General features: G+C 43.0%; 1 protein-coding gene across 2 annotated transcripts in view; it reads right to left on the minus strand.

Moving 5' to 3' along the window:
• Positions 1-16,782, minus strand: part of kiaa1328.L (KIAA1328 L homeolog) — a 101,933-nt gene that overhangs the window by 5,780 nt on the left and 79,371 nt on the right. For both annotated transcript variants that reach the window (XM_041570309.1, XM_041570305.1), the window contains 2 exons: positions 13,245-13,408; positions 5,975-6,074 (listed from right to left, as the gene is read on the minus strand). In XM_041570309.1, the coding sequence (XP_041426243.1) occupies positions 5,975-6,074; positions 13,245-13,408 (264 nt within the window). The remainder of the gene's footprint in view (positions 1-5,974; positions 6,075-13,244; positions 13,409-16,782) is intronic.

The following is a 16,782-nucleotide window of genomic DNA, read 5'->3' on the forward strand; positions in this document are numbered from 1 at the left end:
AGAGCCGCGTTATTTTGCAGAAGTGTCCCAAATAAACGCGGGGCAAGTGATATAAGTGTCCTGTGGTCAGTATTATTGAACGTGGAAGCCATTAAGTTCCCGAGTGGATAAATATTACATCGGGCAGCGGGTAGTTGAGATTCTGCCTCCGTCCCCGGAGCTTATTACACATTGTTAGCGGCGAGTCCACAATACATTATTCATATTCGGGGTGTCACCGGCGTGATGGATTGCCTTGAGAGGCTGTCCTTTAAATAAATCAACAAATAAAAATGCAAATGTTAACATTTTCGGATACAACCTTCCCCTGTCTGGAATGGGAAATGAACATTTTCGCATTATATCGACAGCGAGCAGAGAGGACAATTAACGACCTGCTCGGCGACTAAGTGGGAGATTAATTTACAGACGGCGATTTTTTTTCTTTTTTTTATCACCTGCATATGGAACCCAATTGCCCGTTTCTGGCCGTTTGCACTTATCAAAGAGGAGATGGAAGTTCCGTGTGACATTCCCCTTTCAGGCGCAGTTACTGATGGAAATGTCACCCCTTTCACAGATCCTTAAAGAGACGGAAAGTTTGCCGGGAAAGTGCAGGAGTCGCATTTGCTTGCAGTTCTGCACCGCCGGAAGGCTGCTGGTTCCTGTCATTTAGCGAGACGGAGGCCATTTTTGGGGAGTTAAAGGGGAACTATCGGGACAATTGAAAATGTAATATAAGCTTCAGCACACTGAAATTGATGGTATTTCTAAATACAATCAATTAAAAATTCTGCATTGTTTTTGAAATAATCAAGTTTATCTTCACTATTCCTCTCTCAGCATCTGTTTCTCTTCATTCTGTCTTCATTCAGCAGTTAGATCCAATATATCCTATAGGGGGGCTCCTTTAATAGAAGATGTATTAGAGCTCATTCAAATAACTGATTCCAGTACAAACAAAATCTAACAAAATAACTGCCTTTTGCACAAATTCTGCATGTAGAGAGACATGATGTCTGGTGAGTTTAATAGAGTGAGCTCTAATACATCTTCTAGGCAAAAGGAGCCCCCCTATAAGATATATTGGATCTAACTGTCAGTGAATATCTGACACCCAACTGCTGCATGAAGACAGAATGAAGAGAAACAGATGCTGAGAGAGGGATAGTGAAGATAAACTTGATCATTTCAGAAACAATGCAGAATTTTTAATTGATTGTATTTAGAAATTTCTTATTTCAGTATAATGAAGCTTATATTATATTCTCATTTTCGCAATAGTTCCCCTTCAATGATGGCAGATGAGCGAGGGAAGAGGTCAGAATACGCAGCTCACGGATATGTTTGACCCCCCCCCATTACTGATTTATTATATGACCCACCTCCTGCAGAGCGATTCAGCCAGTGGCACAATACAAAGGTATATACCTCCCAAATGTCTCACAACTATTTGTTTTTACCTATTTGAGTCTATGGGTGTTATTTTCGCAGCAAAACTTGGCATAAATATCGCTCAACGCTAAAGGGCAGATCAAGAGTTAAAATGAAAACTCATATTTTAGTTTTTTTATGGCCAAAACGGTCAATTCGACTACGGAATTGTTAATATTTGATTCGAGCGTTTATAAAAATTCCATATTTCGAGATTTAAAATACGCTAGCCCTTTAAGAACTCAAATTCGACCATTCGCCACCTAAAACCTGCCGAATTTGCGTTTTAGTCAATGAGAGACATCTTGGGATCAATTCGGAGTTGCTTGCAGCCTTCCTGACATTTTAAAACTCGAATCTAATTCAATTCGAGTTTTAGGGTCGATCCTATTCCTCAGAGTTTTGAAAATTCGATTTTTTAAATAAGTTTCGAATTTCGAGTTCATAGAAGGTTTTAAAAACTCACATGAACTCGGAATTCGACCTTTGATAAATGTGCCTTTAATGGTGAGTTTTTGGCAGGATTCATGTCCGTCAGACCGCCAGAAAGGTCCCAATAAGCTGCCCGAGGACAAGCCTGTGATTGGCTATTTACTTATTTACTGTGCCATAGGGAAGGAGCCGTTCTCTCCTATAAATTAGCCGTTATTCTGCATCACCTTGTCCAACAGCCGGACTCAGGGAGAATAACCTCTGCGGATGGCACAATGGGGACCGGGAAGCATCAGTGCAATTAATTAGTTAAACCCATCTGACAGGCAATAATACTAATAATGAAGCAGCACCTGCTGCACGGGGATGGGCAGAAAATCGGAGCGGAGAGGGAATGGCAAGGACTTTAGAGGGGAGCTGTTTGGGCAAGTGATAATATCAGTAAGCTAGCCAAGTTGTGACCTCACACTGGACTTTACACATAACCAGCATCACGTGAGTGTGTTTGTGTGGCTCCTTTATACCGTTATAGTACAGAATTGCTCCACCCATGGAGGCACCCATATGTAATAAACACATAAAACACCCAACACCCCCGACCAAACTTTAAAGGAGAAGGAAAGCTACTGAAGCAGTTAATTGCCAACAGATTAGCCACAATAGTGCATAGCTAACACTATATTTATTCTGCAGAATGCTTTACCATACCTGAGTAAACAGCTCTAGAATTTCTCTGTTTGTTTAGGATAGCAGCCGCCATATTAGCTTGGCGTGACATCACTTCCTGCCTGAGTCTCTCCCTGCTCACTTATAGCTCTGGGCTCAGATTACAGCAGGGAGGAGGGAGGGGGAGAGGAGCAAACTGAGCATGCTCAAGCCCTAGCCCTGGAGGTTTAAGCTGAAAACAGGAAGTCTGATACAGAAGCCCATGAGTACACAATAGAAGGAAAGAAATGTGCTGTTTCTTTTGACAGAGGACTCAGAGCAGCATTTTGAGGGTTTACTGGTGTATTTATATAGACCTTTCTGATAAAGCTCACTTAGTTTTAACCTTTCCTTCTCCTTTAAAGGGTTTTTTCACCCTTGAGTTATTTCGCTTTTTATTCAGCAGCTCTCCAGTTTACAGTTCCAGCAATCTGGTCGCTAAGGTCCAAATGACCCTAGCAACCATGCATTGAATTGAAAAAAGATACTGGAATATGAATAGGAGAGGCCTGAATTGAAAGAGGAGTAATAAAAAGTAGCAATAACAATACATTTGTAGCCTCACAGAGTATTTGTACTTTAGATGGGGTCAGTGACCCTCATTTGAAAGCTGAAAAGAGTCAGGAGAAGAAGGCAAATAATTAAAAAACTATAAAAAATAAAAAAAATGAAGGCCAATTGAAACATTGCTTAGTATTGACCATTCTATAATATAAAGGTGAATCAACCCTATAAGTGCCAGTAAGCATTCAAGGGAGGTGTTTATGTGGGGTTAAGTCAGTTCTGCTGAAGGCAGGTTGTTATCAGTGACAGTTAAGGGTAAGGCCACACGAGGAGATTCGGGAAAATTTTGTCGCCTGGCGACTAAATCGCCTCATCTTTTGCCCGAACTGCCTCTGTGTTTTTCCCCATAGGCTAGAAAGAAAAGTCGCCTGCGCTAATGCACATGCGGCGATGCGTTTTCTATAGTCGCCTGAAGTTGCCTCACTGAGGCAACTTTGGGCGACTATTGAAAACACACCGCCGCGTGTGCATTAGCGCAGGCGACTTTGCATTCTAGCCTATGGGGAAAAATGCAGAGGCAGTTCAGGGAGATAGTCGCGCAAAAGACGAGGCGATTAGTCGCCAGGCGACAAAATCTCCCCGAATCTCCTCGTGTGGCCTTACCCTAACTCTGGAAAGGGCTTTAGAACAGCTCCGGTATCTTCAGGTGCCAAGGGGGTTCCCATTAGGACTGGTACAAATATAGAAATATTAGTAAATAGGGGGCAAGTAGACACAATGGGGTTATGTAATAAAAGGCACTAAGTTTGTCCAGGGGCAGTAACCCATAGCGAACCAATCAGCAGATAGCATTTACTTGTCACCTGTTTAAATGCAAAAATCTTATTGGTTGTCATGGATTACTGCCCCTGGGCAAACTTAGTGCCAAACTTAGTGACTATGTATTTGCATTAAAGGGGTAGTTCACCTTTGACAAATTTTAGTATGATGTAGAGAGGGATATTCTAAGCAGCGCCGATCGGCGCCTTTATGCCGCCTGAGGCGGCCTTCCGTTGCCGCCCCGACCCCTCCTCACGGCGCTCACATTTTCTGCGCAGGAGGGGGTCGGGGCGCTGCACGACGCTAGTGCAGAGAGCTTCTCTGCACTAGAAGAGCCGAATTTCCGGGTTGAAAACCGGAAATTCGGCTCTTAGTTACCAGGAGCGGCATTTTTGCCGCCCCTGGTAACCAGGGGGGCGCTGCCGCCTGAGGCGAGTGTCTCAACTCGCCTCATTGGTGGAGCGCCCCTGATTCTAAGATAATCCCCAATTGGTTTTAATTTTATATTTATATTTGTGGTTTTTGACTTATTTAGCTTTTTATTCAGCAGCTCTCCAGTTTGTAATTTCAGCCACCTGGTTGCTAGGGTCCAAATTCTCCTAGCAACCAGGCAGTGATTTGAATAAGTGAATGAAATATGAATAGGAGAGGCCTGAATAGAAAGATGAGGAATAAAAAATAACAATACATTTGTAGCCTTACAGAGCATTTGTTTTTTTAAGAATGGAGTCAGCAACGCCCATTTGAAAGCTGGAAAGCGTCAGAAGAAAAATGCAAATAACTATTAAATTATTAGGGATGCACCGAATTCAGGATTCGGTTAGGCATTTTTCAGCAGGCCTGGCTGAACCGAATCCTAATTTGCATATGCAAATTAGGGGTGGGAGGGAAAATTGTGTGACTTTTTGTCTGAAAACAAGGACGTAAAAATTATTTCCCATTCCCACCCCTAATGTGCATATGCAAATTGGGGTTCGGTTCGGTATTCGGCCAAATCTTTCGTGGAAGATTCAGGGGTTCGGCCGAATCCAAAATAGTGAATTCAGTGCATCCCTAAAAATTATACAAAATAAATAATGAAAACCAATTGAAAAGTTGCTCAGAATTGGCCGTTGTATAACATAATAAAAGATACCGTAAAGGTGAACCACTCCTTTAAGTTTCATTGAAATGAGCTGAACATTTGTACACCCCATGGGCAGTGACTGAACCAGGTCTGACGTGGGAATGGGATTACAGTTGATCCGACAGGGGCCCATTCCCTCATGTCACGCTGCTTGTTCAGTGATTGCTTCTGTATTAGGGTCGCAGAGTTTTTATTATTGCCTTTTTAACAATAGCCTGAAAATCCCAATCCTGGTCCAATCTCCGGCATTTTGGCTTCCCCCTCCGTCTTCCCAAGCTCCTCGCTCTCTCTCCCCATTCCGTCATAAAACATTGATGGAAAAGGGCGAAGGGGCTGTCACGGGCAAGAAGGAAAGATATTCCCGAATATAATTACCCTCCCTGCGAAAAAGTAATGCATTTAAATTTATATCAAATGCCTGAAATAGTAGGAAATGCCAATCCCAATAAAGTCGGATTATGGGATGGAGGTAACTATTGCTGTCAATTACCAACGGCTTGATTTTCAATTTATATTCAAAATGAATTGTGTTCCACGGACGTGAAGGAAGTCTCAATTCCAGGTATGTTTCAATTATATAGGATTTCCAGTGGCAGGCAATAAACAAATAGATTTATGGGCAGGAGCGAGAAGCACGAGGAGAGGGGGGGAAAATTACAGAGAAGTTCATCTGCTCGTGGAAAGCAAAACCCCCAGATACCCAGAGCTTGGCTCAAGGGCTGACACTTACTACAAAGAGCAATCGTTACGGCAACACTGTCCTGAACAGGCCTACAATTCAGCAATAAGAATGGGTTAATAGGCATTATCACGGAACGGGGCCCAACAGTAGATGCTCTTGTATTCTTAAAGGCTCCATTTTAGCTCTCTGCCCTGGTGTAATAAACAAAGCTCTCAAACTTCTGCAGAGGAGAGAATGTGGGAATCAGCACTGCACACAAGAAATAACATGGGTAATAAAGGCTCTCAACTTACCGGAAGATTCCACGCTGCACCGCGGGGGGTGGAAGTGTGCCGACTGGCTCCGGCTTCTGTGTTTCTGCATAGGGAGACGTGGCTGCATCCTTGGTGGAACCTATAAAGAGATGGTAGGGGTAGAAATGCACTTAGAGCAGCTGACAGTCAGTGACACTAAAGTATAATTTCCCAAAACTTTTTTTTAAACCAAATTAATTCTCCCGATTCTACAGTTTCATGTAATTTAGGTCATGTTAATCACATTGGCACTGTATTTATCCTACCATGTGTTCTGGGGTATTATACATGGAACTGGCCCTGTATTTATCATGATGTGTGTTCTGCTGGACCCCCTACAATCTGGTTTTAAGCCACAACACTCCACGGAAACTGCCCTGACTCGACTAACTAATGACCTTTTAACCGCTAAAGCCAACAATCATTTCTCACTACTAATACTGCTTGACCTCTCAGCCGCATTTGACACTGTAGATCACCCTCTCCTCCTCCAGTCCCTCCAGTCGCTTGGCCTTCGTGACACAGCCCTGTCCTGGTTCTCTTCTTACATCACCAATCGTTCCTTCAGTGTCTCCTACAATGGAGTATCATCTTCTCCCCTACCTCTTTCTGTTAGAGTTCCTCAAGGTTCTGTCCTGGGACCATTACTATTCTCCCGCTATACTTCCTCCCTCGGCAAATTAATCAACTCGTATGGTTTCCACCACCACCTCTATGCTGACGATACTCAGATCTATCTCTCATCTCCTGATCTCAACCCAGAACTCCTAACTCGCGTCTCCTCCTGCCTGTCCGCTATCTCTACCTGGATGTCGCAACGCTACCTTAAATTAAACCTCTCTAAAACTGAAATGGTTCTCTTTCCTCCAACTAACACCAGTAACATCCCAGAAGTATCCATCATAGTTAACAATTCCACTATCACCCCCTCTCCCCAGGCCCGGTGCCTTGGGGTTATCCTAGATTCTGCCCTGTCATTCACTCCTCATATCCAGTCACTTATTAAATCATGTCACTTCCACCTAAGGAACATATCCAAAATACCATCATTTATCACCCAAGAAGCTGCTAAAATTCTTATTCACTCTCTCATCATATCGCGTCTAGACTACTGTAACTCTCTTTTAATTGGCCTCCCCCTCAAGAGACTGTCAGCTCTCCAGTCCATAATGAACACTGCTGTGAGGCTCATACACCTCAGCAACCGCTCCTCCTCTGCCTCGCCATTCTGTCAATCCCTGCACTGGCTTCCATTACCTTTCAGAATCAAATTCAAATTAATGACACTGACTTTCAAAGCACTTCATAACTCTGCCCCACCCTACATCTCTGAACTCATCTCTATATACTCACCCACTCGCTTACTACGCTCCTCTACTGACCTGCTACTCAACTCTTCTCTCATTAACTCCTCACATGCTCACATTCAAGACTTTGCAAGGGCTGCACCCCTCCTCTGGAACTCTCTCCCACGGTCCGTCCAACTTTCTCCCAACCTTTCTGCTTTGAAGAAATCTCTTAAAACGCACTTCTTTGGAGAAGCCTACCCTCACTCTGCTTAAAGGGATACTGTCATGGGAAATAAAAACATTTTCAAAATGAATCAGTTAATAGTGCTGCTCCAGCAGAATTCTGCACTGAAATCCATTTCTCAAAAGAGCAAACAGATTTTTTTATATTCAATTTTGAAATCTGACATGGGTCTAGACATATTGTCAATTTCCCAGCTGCTCAAAGTAATGTGCTCTGTAACTTGTAACTTGTGCTCTGATAAACTTCAATCACTCTTTACTGCTGTACTGCAAGTTGGAGTGATATCACCCCCTTCCCTCCCCCCCGCAGCAGACAAACAAAAGAACAATGGGAAGGTAACCAGATAACAGCTCCCTAACACAAGATAACAGCTGCCTGGTAGATCTAAGAACAACACTATCAATAGTAAAAACCCATGTCCCACTGAGACACATTCAGTTACATTGAGAAGGAAAAACAGCAGCCTGCCAGAAAGCATTTCTCTCCTAAAGTGCAGGCACAAGTCACATGACCAGGGGCAGCTGGGAAATTGACAAAATGTCTAGGCCCATGTCAGATTTTAAAATTGAATATAAAAAAATCTGTTTGTTCTTTTGAGAAATGTATTTCAGTGCAGAATTCTGCTGGAGTAGCACTATTAACTGATGTGTTTTGAAAAAAACATGTTTTCCGATGACAGGATCCCTTTAACTACCAAACGCAACATCACATACAATACCACATTTCTCACCCACTTAATTCGATCTTGCCCACTCCCACACCTTGTGTATTACTCCCTTCCCTTTAGACTGTATGCCTATGCATAGGGCCTTCCTCACCTTTTTGTACCAGTATTGATTGCGATGTATGTAACTCCATATATTCTATGTATGTAATTCATGTGATTTAGTTCTATAATCACATTTACTTTTCAGTGCTACGCAATATGTTGGCGCTATATAAATACATGTTATTAATAATAATAATTTATCCTGCTGTGTGTTCTGGGGTATTATACATGGAATTGACACTGTATTTATCTGCTGTGTGTTCTGGGGTATTATACATGGAATTGGCACTGTATTTATCCTGCTGTGTGTTCTGGGGTATTATACATGGAATTGGCACTGTATTTATCTGCTGTGTGTTCTGGGGTTTTATACATGGAATTGGCACTGTATTTATCCTGCTGTGTGTTCTGGGGTATTATACATGGAATTGGCTCTGTATTTATCTGCTGTGTGTTCTGGGGTATTATACATGGAATTGGCACTGTATTTATCTGCTGTGGGTTCTGGGGTATTATACATGGAATTGACACTGTATTTATCTGCTGTGTGTTCTGGGGTATTATACATGGAATTGGCCCTGTATTTATCTGCTGTGTGTTCTGGGGTATTATACATGGAATTAACACTGTATTTATCTGCTGTGTGTTCTGGGGTATTATACATGGAATTGGCCCTGTATTTATCTGCTGTGTGTTCTGGGGTATTATACATGGAATTGGCCCTGTATTTATCTGCTGTGTGTTCTGGGGTATTATACATGGAATTGGCACTGTATTTATCTGCTGTGTGTTCTGGGGTATTATACATGGAATTGGCCCTGTATTTATCTGCTGTGTGTTCTGGGGTATTATACATGGAACTGGCACTGTATTTATCTGCTGTGTGTTCTGGGGTATTATACATGGAATTGGCCCTGTATTTATCTGCTGTGTGTTCTGGGGTATTATACATGGAATTGACACTGTATTTATCTGCTGTGTGTTCTGGGGTATTATACATGGAACTGGCACTGTATTTATCTGCTGTGTGTTCTGGGGTATTATACATGGAATTGGCCCTGTATTTATCTGCTGTGTGTTCTGGGGTATTATACATGGAATTGGCCCTGTATTTATCTGCTGTGTGTTCTGGGGTATTATACATGGAATTGGCACTGTATTTATCCCGCTGTGTGTTCTGGGGTATTATATATGGAATTGGCACTGTATTTATCCTGCTGTGTGTTCTGGGGTATTATTCATGGAATTGGCACTGTATTTATCCTACTGTGTGTTCTGGGGTATTATACATGGAATTGGCACTGTATTTATCTGCTGTGTGTTCTGGGGTATTATACATGGAATTGGCCCTGTATTTATCCTGCTGTGTGTTCTGGGGTATTATACATGGAACTGGCACTGTATTTATCCTGCTGTGTTTTCTGGGGTATTATACATGGAATTGGCACTGTATTTATCTGCTGTGTGTTCTGGGGTATTATACATGGAATTGGCACTGTATTTATCTGCTGTGTGTTCTGGGGTATTATATATGGAATTGGCACTGTATTTATCCTGCTGTGTGTTCTGGGGTATTATTCATGGAATTGGCACTGTATTTATCCTACTGTGTGTTCTGGGGTATTATACATGGAATTGGCACTGTATTTATCTGCTGTGTGTTCTGGGGTATTATACATGGAACTGGCACTGTATTTATCCTGCTGTGTTTTCTGGGGTATTATACATGGAATTGGCACTGTATTTATCTGCTGTGTGTTCTGGGGTATTATACATGGAACTGGCACTGTATTTATCTGCTGTGTGTTCTGGGGTATTATACATGGAATTGGCCCTGTATTTATCTGCTGTGTGTTCTGGGGTATTATACATGGAATTGACACTGTATTTATCCTGCCATGTGTTCTGGGGTATTATACATGGAATTGGCCCTGTATTTATCCTGCTGTGTGTTCTGGGGTATTATACATGGAATTGGCACTGTATTTATCTGCTGGGTGTTCTGGGGTATTATACATGGAATTGGCACTGTATTTATCTGCTGTGTGTTCTGGGGTATTATACATGGAATTGGCACTGTATTTATCTGCTGTGTGTTCTGGGGTATTATACATGGAATTGGCTCTGTATTTATCCTGCTGTGTGTTCTGGGTATTATACATGGAATTGGCACTGTATTTATCCTGCTGTGTGTTCTGGGGTATTATACATGGAATTGGTACTGTATTTATCTGCTGTGTGTTCTGGGGTATTATACATGGAATTGGCCCTGTATTTATCTGCTGTGTGTTCTGGGGTATTATGCATGGAATTGGCACTGTATTTATCCTGCTGTGTGTTCTGGGGTATTATGCATGGAATTTGCACTGTATTTATCTGCTGTGTGTTCTGGGGTATTATGCATGGAATTTGCACTGTATTTATCTGCTGTGTGTTCTGGGGTATTATACATGGAATTGACACTGTATTTATCTGCTGTGTGTTCTGGGGTATTATGCATGGAATTGGCACTGTATTTATCCTGCTGTGTGTTCTGGGGTATTATACATGGAATTGGCACTGTATTTATCCTTCTGTGTGTTCTGGGTATTATACATGGAATTGGCACTGTATTTATCTGCTGTGTGTTCTGGGGTATTATACATGGAATTTGCACTGTATTTATCTGCTGTGTGTTCTGGGGTATTATACATGGAACTGGCACTGTGTTTATCCTGCTCTAGAATACTTTGAAGTAATGTCTTTTAATAGCCTTCTTAAAGATAAGAATCACCCTCCACCAGTGCTAAATAATACTCGGTACATCCCTAAGAAGGTTACAGCTCTAAAAGGACCGGAGTAAAACCTAAAAATAACTGAAATATCACTTTAGGGATGAGTAATGTAAAGTAAAGAGTCGGTAGTACTAGGGAAATGTCTCATTCTAAAGACAGTGTTCCTTTAAGAGAAGGGACACACACAACAAAGCTGAAAGGAACCCTCGGAGCTGGTGGAGCAGAGAGGAACTTCATTCTTTCGGGTGAATTGATCGGTGGGGCTGAAATCAAGATGGAGGCTGGCGCATAACTATTAGGATTCCTCCAGCGCCACACACAATGCACGAATGTCACGAGCCTGTACAGCTAAGGTAATAGGGGCTGAACCCCTGTTAGTCAAAAATGATTTGGCTTCAAAATTAGAAATTGATTTTTTTGTTGGATTTTTACGGTGCATTTGTGGCTCTTTTGTTGCTGTGCAATGCGAGGGGACTGACCTCAGCTAAGGGTGGGGCGCAATCTCCACGCACCAATTGGAGCGAGACAGAGAGAAAGCTGTTCCATTGCTGGAGACAAAAACCATGGGACAAAGGAAAGGAGGCAAAGTGTTAAAAAATCCGAAAAGGCGAATGGCTGCAAATACAGTTTGGGGATTTAAGGGACACCTGGGGGCTCATTTCTGCTGAACCTGAGGAAAATGCTCTTAGGGCTTAAAGGTCTTTGATACTTGGCTTCTTACCTGGACAGATTCTCTGCAGATTTGATTCTGCTTTACCATCAATATTTTAGTACCATAACCCTGACAGTCTCTCTATGTGCAGGATTAACCTTTTAAAGGGAAACTAACCCATCTTAGCAAACATAAGGATTCCCACCTAACCCCTCCAAAAAGACTCACTTGCCAAAATGCCCCTGCTCCCCCATACAGGTTTTCTAAGGAAGAGTTGAGCAGCAGGGTTGTCATGTTTAGCTGCTTTGTCTACACTCCTTTGCTCTCTGTCACCTATTTAGTTCAGCAGAGGACAAATAAAGTGGGGCAATTACCCTGTACCTTAAATCAGCCCACAAAAACTGCTCATAGCCTGTACAGGGGGTTAGGATACAACTAAGCACAATTCAGCAGGAACAGCCCCCTAAATTTGCTCCTAGTCTGTACAGAGAGATCCCATAAAACTATGGCAGCATAGGTATTCCCTGTACTAAGCACAATTCAGCAGGAACAGTCCCCTAAGTTTGCTCATAGTCTGTACAGAGAGATCCCATAAAACTATGGCAGCATAGGTATTCCCCTGTACTAAGCACAATTCAGCAGGAACAGTCCCCTAAGTTTTCTCATAGTCTGTACAGAGAGATAAAACTATGGCAGCATAGGTATTCCCTGTACTAAGCACAATTCAGCAAGAACAGCCCCCCTAAGTTTGCTCATAGTCTGTACAGAGAGATCCCATAAAACTATGGCAGCATAGGTATTCCCTGTACTAAGCACAATTCAGCAGGAACAGTCCCCTAAGTTTGCTCATAGTCTGTACAGAGAGATCCGATAAAACTATGGCAGCATAGATATTCCTCTGTACTAAGCACAATTCAGCAGGAACAGCCCCTAAGTTTGCTCATAGTCTGTACAGAGAGATCCCATAAAACTATGGCAGCATAGGTATTCCCTGTACTAAGCACAATTCAGCAGGAACAGTCCCTAAGTTTGCTCATAGTCTGTACAGAGAGATCCCATAAAACTATGGCAGCATAGGTATTCCCTGTACTAAGCACAATTCAGCAGGAACAGTCCCCTAAGTTTGCTCATAGTCTGTACAGAGAGATAAAACTATGGCAGCATAGGTATTCCCTGTACTAAGCACAATTCAGCAGGAACAGTCCCCTAAGTTTGCTCATAGTCTGTACAGAGAGATCCCATAAAACTATGGCAGCATAGATATTCCTCTGTACTAAGCACAATTCAGCAGGAACAGCCCCTAAGTTTGCTCATAGTCTGTACAGAGAGATCCCATAAAACTATGGCAGCATAGGTATCCCATGTACTAAGCACAATTCAGGTTTAGTTGAGCTAATTAGTTACCTAGTAAACAACCTCCCTATGCCTAACTACAGTGCCAAACATGGCTGCTTTCAGATGAGATTTACCCTGTCACACATTGCAGTTTGAGAATCAAATACAAACAGGGTATAAACAAACAGGGGGCACAGACAGACTTACCTCTGGTGAAACCATTCCCTGCCTCTGCACATGTAGGGTCTCTATCTTGAGTCTCACACAGAGAAACTGTTGTTTTTTGGAATTTTTTACCCCCACTGTGGTGTTTTTTGGAACTTTTGATGGATGGTGGAGTTGTAACACCCTCAGACGAAGGCCTCGCGGGACTGTAAATAACAAAGCACTTACTTAGACATCACTTTGTACTTTTATCTACATTTTACCCTCAAGGGATTTATCTGTATATGAAAAGCACAGACTGTACAACAACTGTTATTTTCCATATAATGCAATGGAATACACCCATACCCTGTGAAATAAATATTTGTTAAAAGAGACACACATGTCATTTATCACATTCACTGGCTGGTGTCTTTATATGGTCACAGAACAACCCCTCAGTGACTTCTAATATCCTTATCATTTACAGTAGGGGGTACATTATCCCTTATAATACATGAGTAATACTCAGAGTTCCCTGTATAACTCAGCCTGCAGCCTTGTGTCTTTATATGGTCACAGAACAACCCCTCAGTGACTTCTAATATCCTTATCATTTACAGTAGGGGGTACATTATCCCTTATAATACATGAGTAATACTCAGAGTTCCCTGTATAACTCAGCCTGCAGCCTTGTGCCTTTATATGGTCACAGAACAACCCCTCAGTGACTTCTAATATCCTTATCATTTACAGTAGGGGGTATATTATCCCTTATAATACATGAGTGATACTCAGAGTTCCCTGTATAACTCAGCCTGCAGCCTTGTGTCTTTATATGGTCACAGAACAACCCCTCAGTGACTTCTAATATCCTTATCATTTACAGTAGGGGGTACATTATCCCTTATAATACATGAGTGATACTCAGAGTTCCCTGTATAACTCAGCCTGCAGCCTTGTGTCTTTATATGGTCACAGAACAACCCCTCAGTGACTTCTAATATCCTTATCATTTACAGTAGGGGGTACATTATCCCTTATAATACATGAGTGATACTCAGAGTTCCCTGTATAACTCAGCCTGTAGCCTTGTGCCTTTATATGGTTACAGAACAACCCCTCAGTGACTTCTAATATCCTTATCATTTACAGTAGGGGGTACATTATCCCTTATAATACATGAGTGATACTCAGAGTTCCCTGTATAACTCAGCCTGCAGCCTTGTGTCTTTATATGGTCACAGAACAACCCCTCAGTGACTTCTAATATCCTTATCATTTACAGTAGGGGGTACATTATCCCTTATAATACATGAGTGATACTCAGAGTTCCCTGTATAACTCAGCCTGTAGCCTTGTGCCTTTATATGGTTACAGAACAACCCCTCAGTGACTTCTAATATCCTTATCATTTACAGTAGGGGGTACATTATCCCTTATAATACATGAGTGATACTCAGAGTTCCCTGTATAACTCAGCCTGAAGCCTTGTGCCTTTATATGGTCACAGAACCTCATTATTATCCTTAGAAACACTGGAAACTCTCCTGCCCCCGGGTGTTATACACAAATATAATAAATCTCCGCGCACATAAATGAATTTATTTAACAGTGTTTTGCTGGATTGAAGTTAACAAACATTCAGAGGGGAAAATCCTCGCCTGATTTCAAGAGACGCCTTCTCGGCAGATATAATCTTATTTGGTAAAAAGGATCGTAATTTCTGTTCAAACAAAGAAAAAGCCAGAGCTGAATATTTACCTGGGATTTTGCGGATCAAACAGACCCGGCACAAAGGAGATTAACATTAGGTTACCATGGCAACTTTAAACATTTCAAAAACTGGAAGAGAAGTTTTAAAGGGTAACTTATCCAGATAATGAAATACAATTTGTACCAAGAAAGAAATGGAATTCCTGACAACCTTCCAATGAACATTAATAACACATTCAAAACGATTTTGCTGTGGGAAGCAGTATCTGCCTGCCCCTTCTTTTCACTGAACTGCTTCTCCCGACTCCTGATACATTGTAGCTGTCCTCCAGCCAAGACTCCACCTCCCGCAATGCCTTACCTCTAGGTCTGTTGATCACCAATATGACTGGATGCATTAATCTGGGATCCGCCATCCCTTTAAAGCTTTTATCATAAAGTACCAATGGCACTTGAAGTTCTCACGTCCGTGGCACAAGAGCTTACAGATCCAGTAGGGCAGATCCTTTATACTATGGAGGCTATTGATCGTTAAGCAAAGGCCTCAGTTAACTGCTATCTCCCGGCCTGTCATGAAGACAAAGCTTTGGTCTGACAGCATTTGTTCTGCAGAACTGAGTCGCATTGTTAGACGGTTCTGGGCTCAAACCAGCGTTCTGCCCAACTTTTCATCAAACGTCTGCCCAAAATCCCGGGCTTCGATTTTTTTCAATTAGTGAGAGGCTTAACTGGAAACTATTATGCAAAGTTTTCAGCCTGAATGTTGTGCCAGTGAGGTTCACAGGAGGGCACAGTGCTGAGACTAAAAGGTAAAATAAACCCAAAACATAAGCACAGGGTCTTTCCACCACCCCTCCTCACCAACGGCACCCACCAGACTCCCCACAATGACTCTGCACCCACCAGACTCCCCAGAAGACTCTGCATCCACCAGGCTCCCCAGGATGACTCTGCACCCACCAGACTCCCCAGGATGACTCTGCACCCACCAGACTCCCAGAATGACTCTGCACCCACCAGACTCCCCAGAATGACTCTGCACCCACCAGACTCCCCAGAATGACTCTGCACCCACCAGACTCCCCAGAATGACTCTGCACCCACCAGACTCCCCAGAATGACTCTGCACCCACCAGACTCCCCAGAATGACTCTGCACCCACCAGACTCCCCAGAATGACTCTGCACCCACCAGACTCCCCAGAATGACTCTGCACCCACCAGACTCCCCAGAATGACTCTGCACCCACCAGACTCCCCAGAATGACTCTGCACCCACCAGACTCCCCAGAATGACTCTGCACCCACCAGACTCCCCAGAATGACTCTGCACCCACCAGACTCCCCAGAATGACTCTGCACCCACCAGACTCCCCAGAATGACTCTGCACCCACCAGACTCCCCAGAAGACTCTGCACCCACCAGACTCCCCAGAATGACTCTGCACCCACCAGACTCCCCAGAAGACTCTGCACCCACCAGACTCCCCAGGTTTACTCTGCACCCACCAGACTCCCCAGAATGGCTCGGCACCCACCAGACTCCCCAGGATTACTCTGCACCCACCAGACTCCCCAGAATGACTATGCACCCACCAGACTCCCAGAATGACTCTGCACCCACCAGACTACCCAGGATGACTCTGCACCCACCAGACTCCCCAGAATGACTCTGCACCCACCAGACTCCCCAGAATGACTCTGAACCCACCAGTCTCCCCAGGATGACTCTGCACCCACCAGACTACCCAGTTTGGGGTAGTCTGGTGGGTTTGGCTTTTGTCTAAAGGAAAATTTGGAATTTCTCTTTTAAAGGAGTGGTTCACTTTTATGTTAAGTTTTAGTATGTTATAAAACGGCTAATTCTAAGTAACTTTTCAATTGGC

The sequence above is a fragment of the Xenopus laevis genome, chromosome 1L, assembly GCF_017654675.1.
Source record: "Xenopus laevis strain J_2021 chromosome 1L, Xenopus_laevis_v10.1, whole genome shotgun sequence".
NCBI classification, from domain to species: Eukaryota; Metazoa; Chordata; class Amphibia; order Anura; family Pipidae; genus Xenopus; species Xenopus laevis.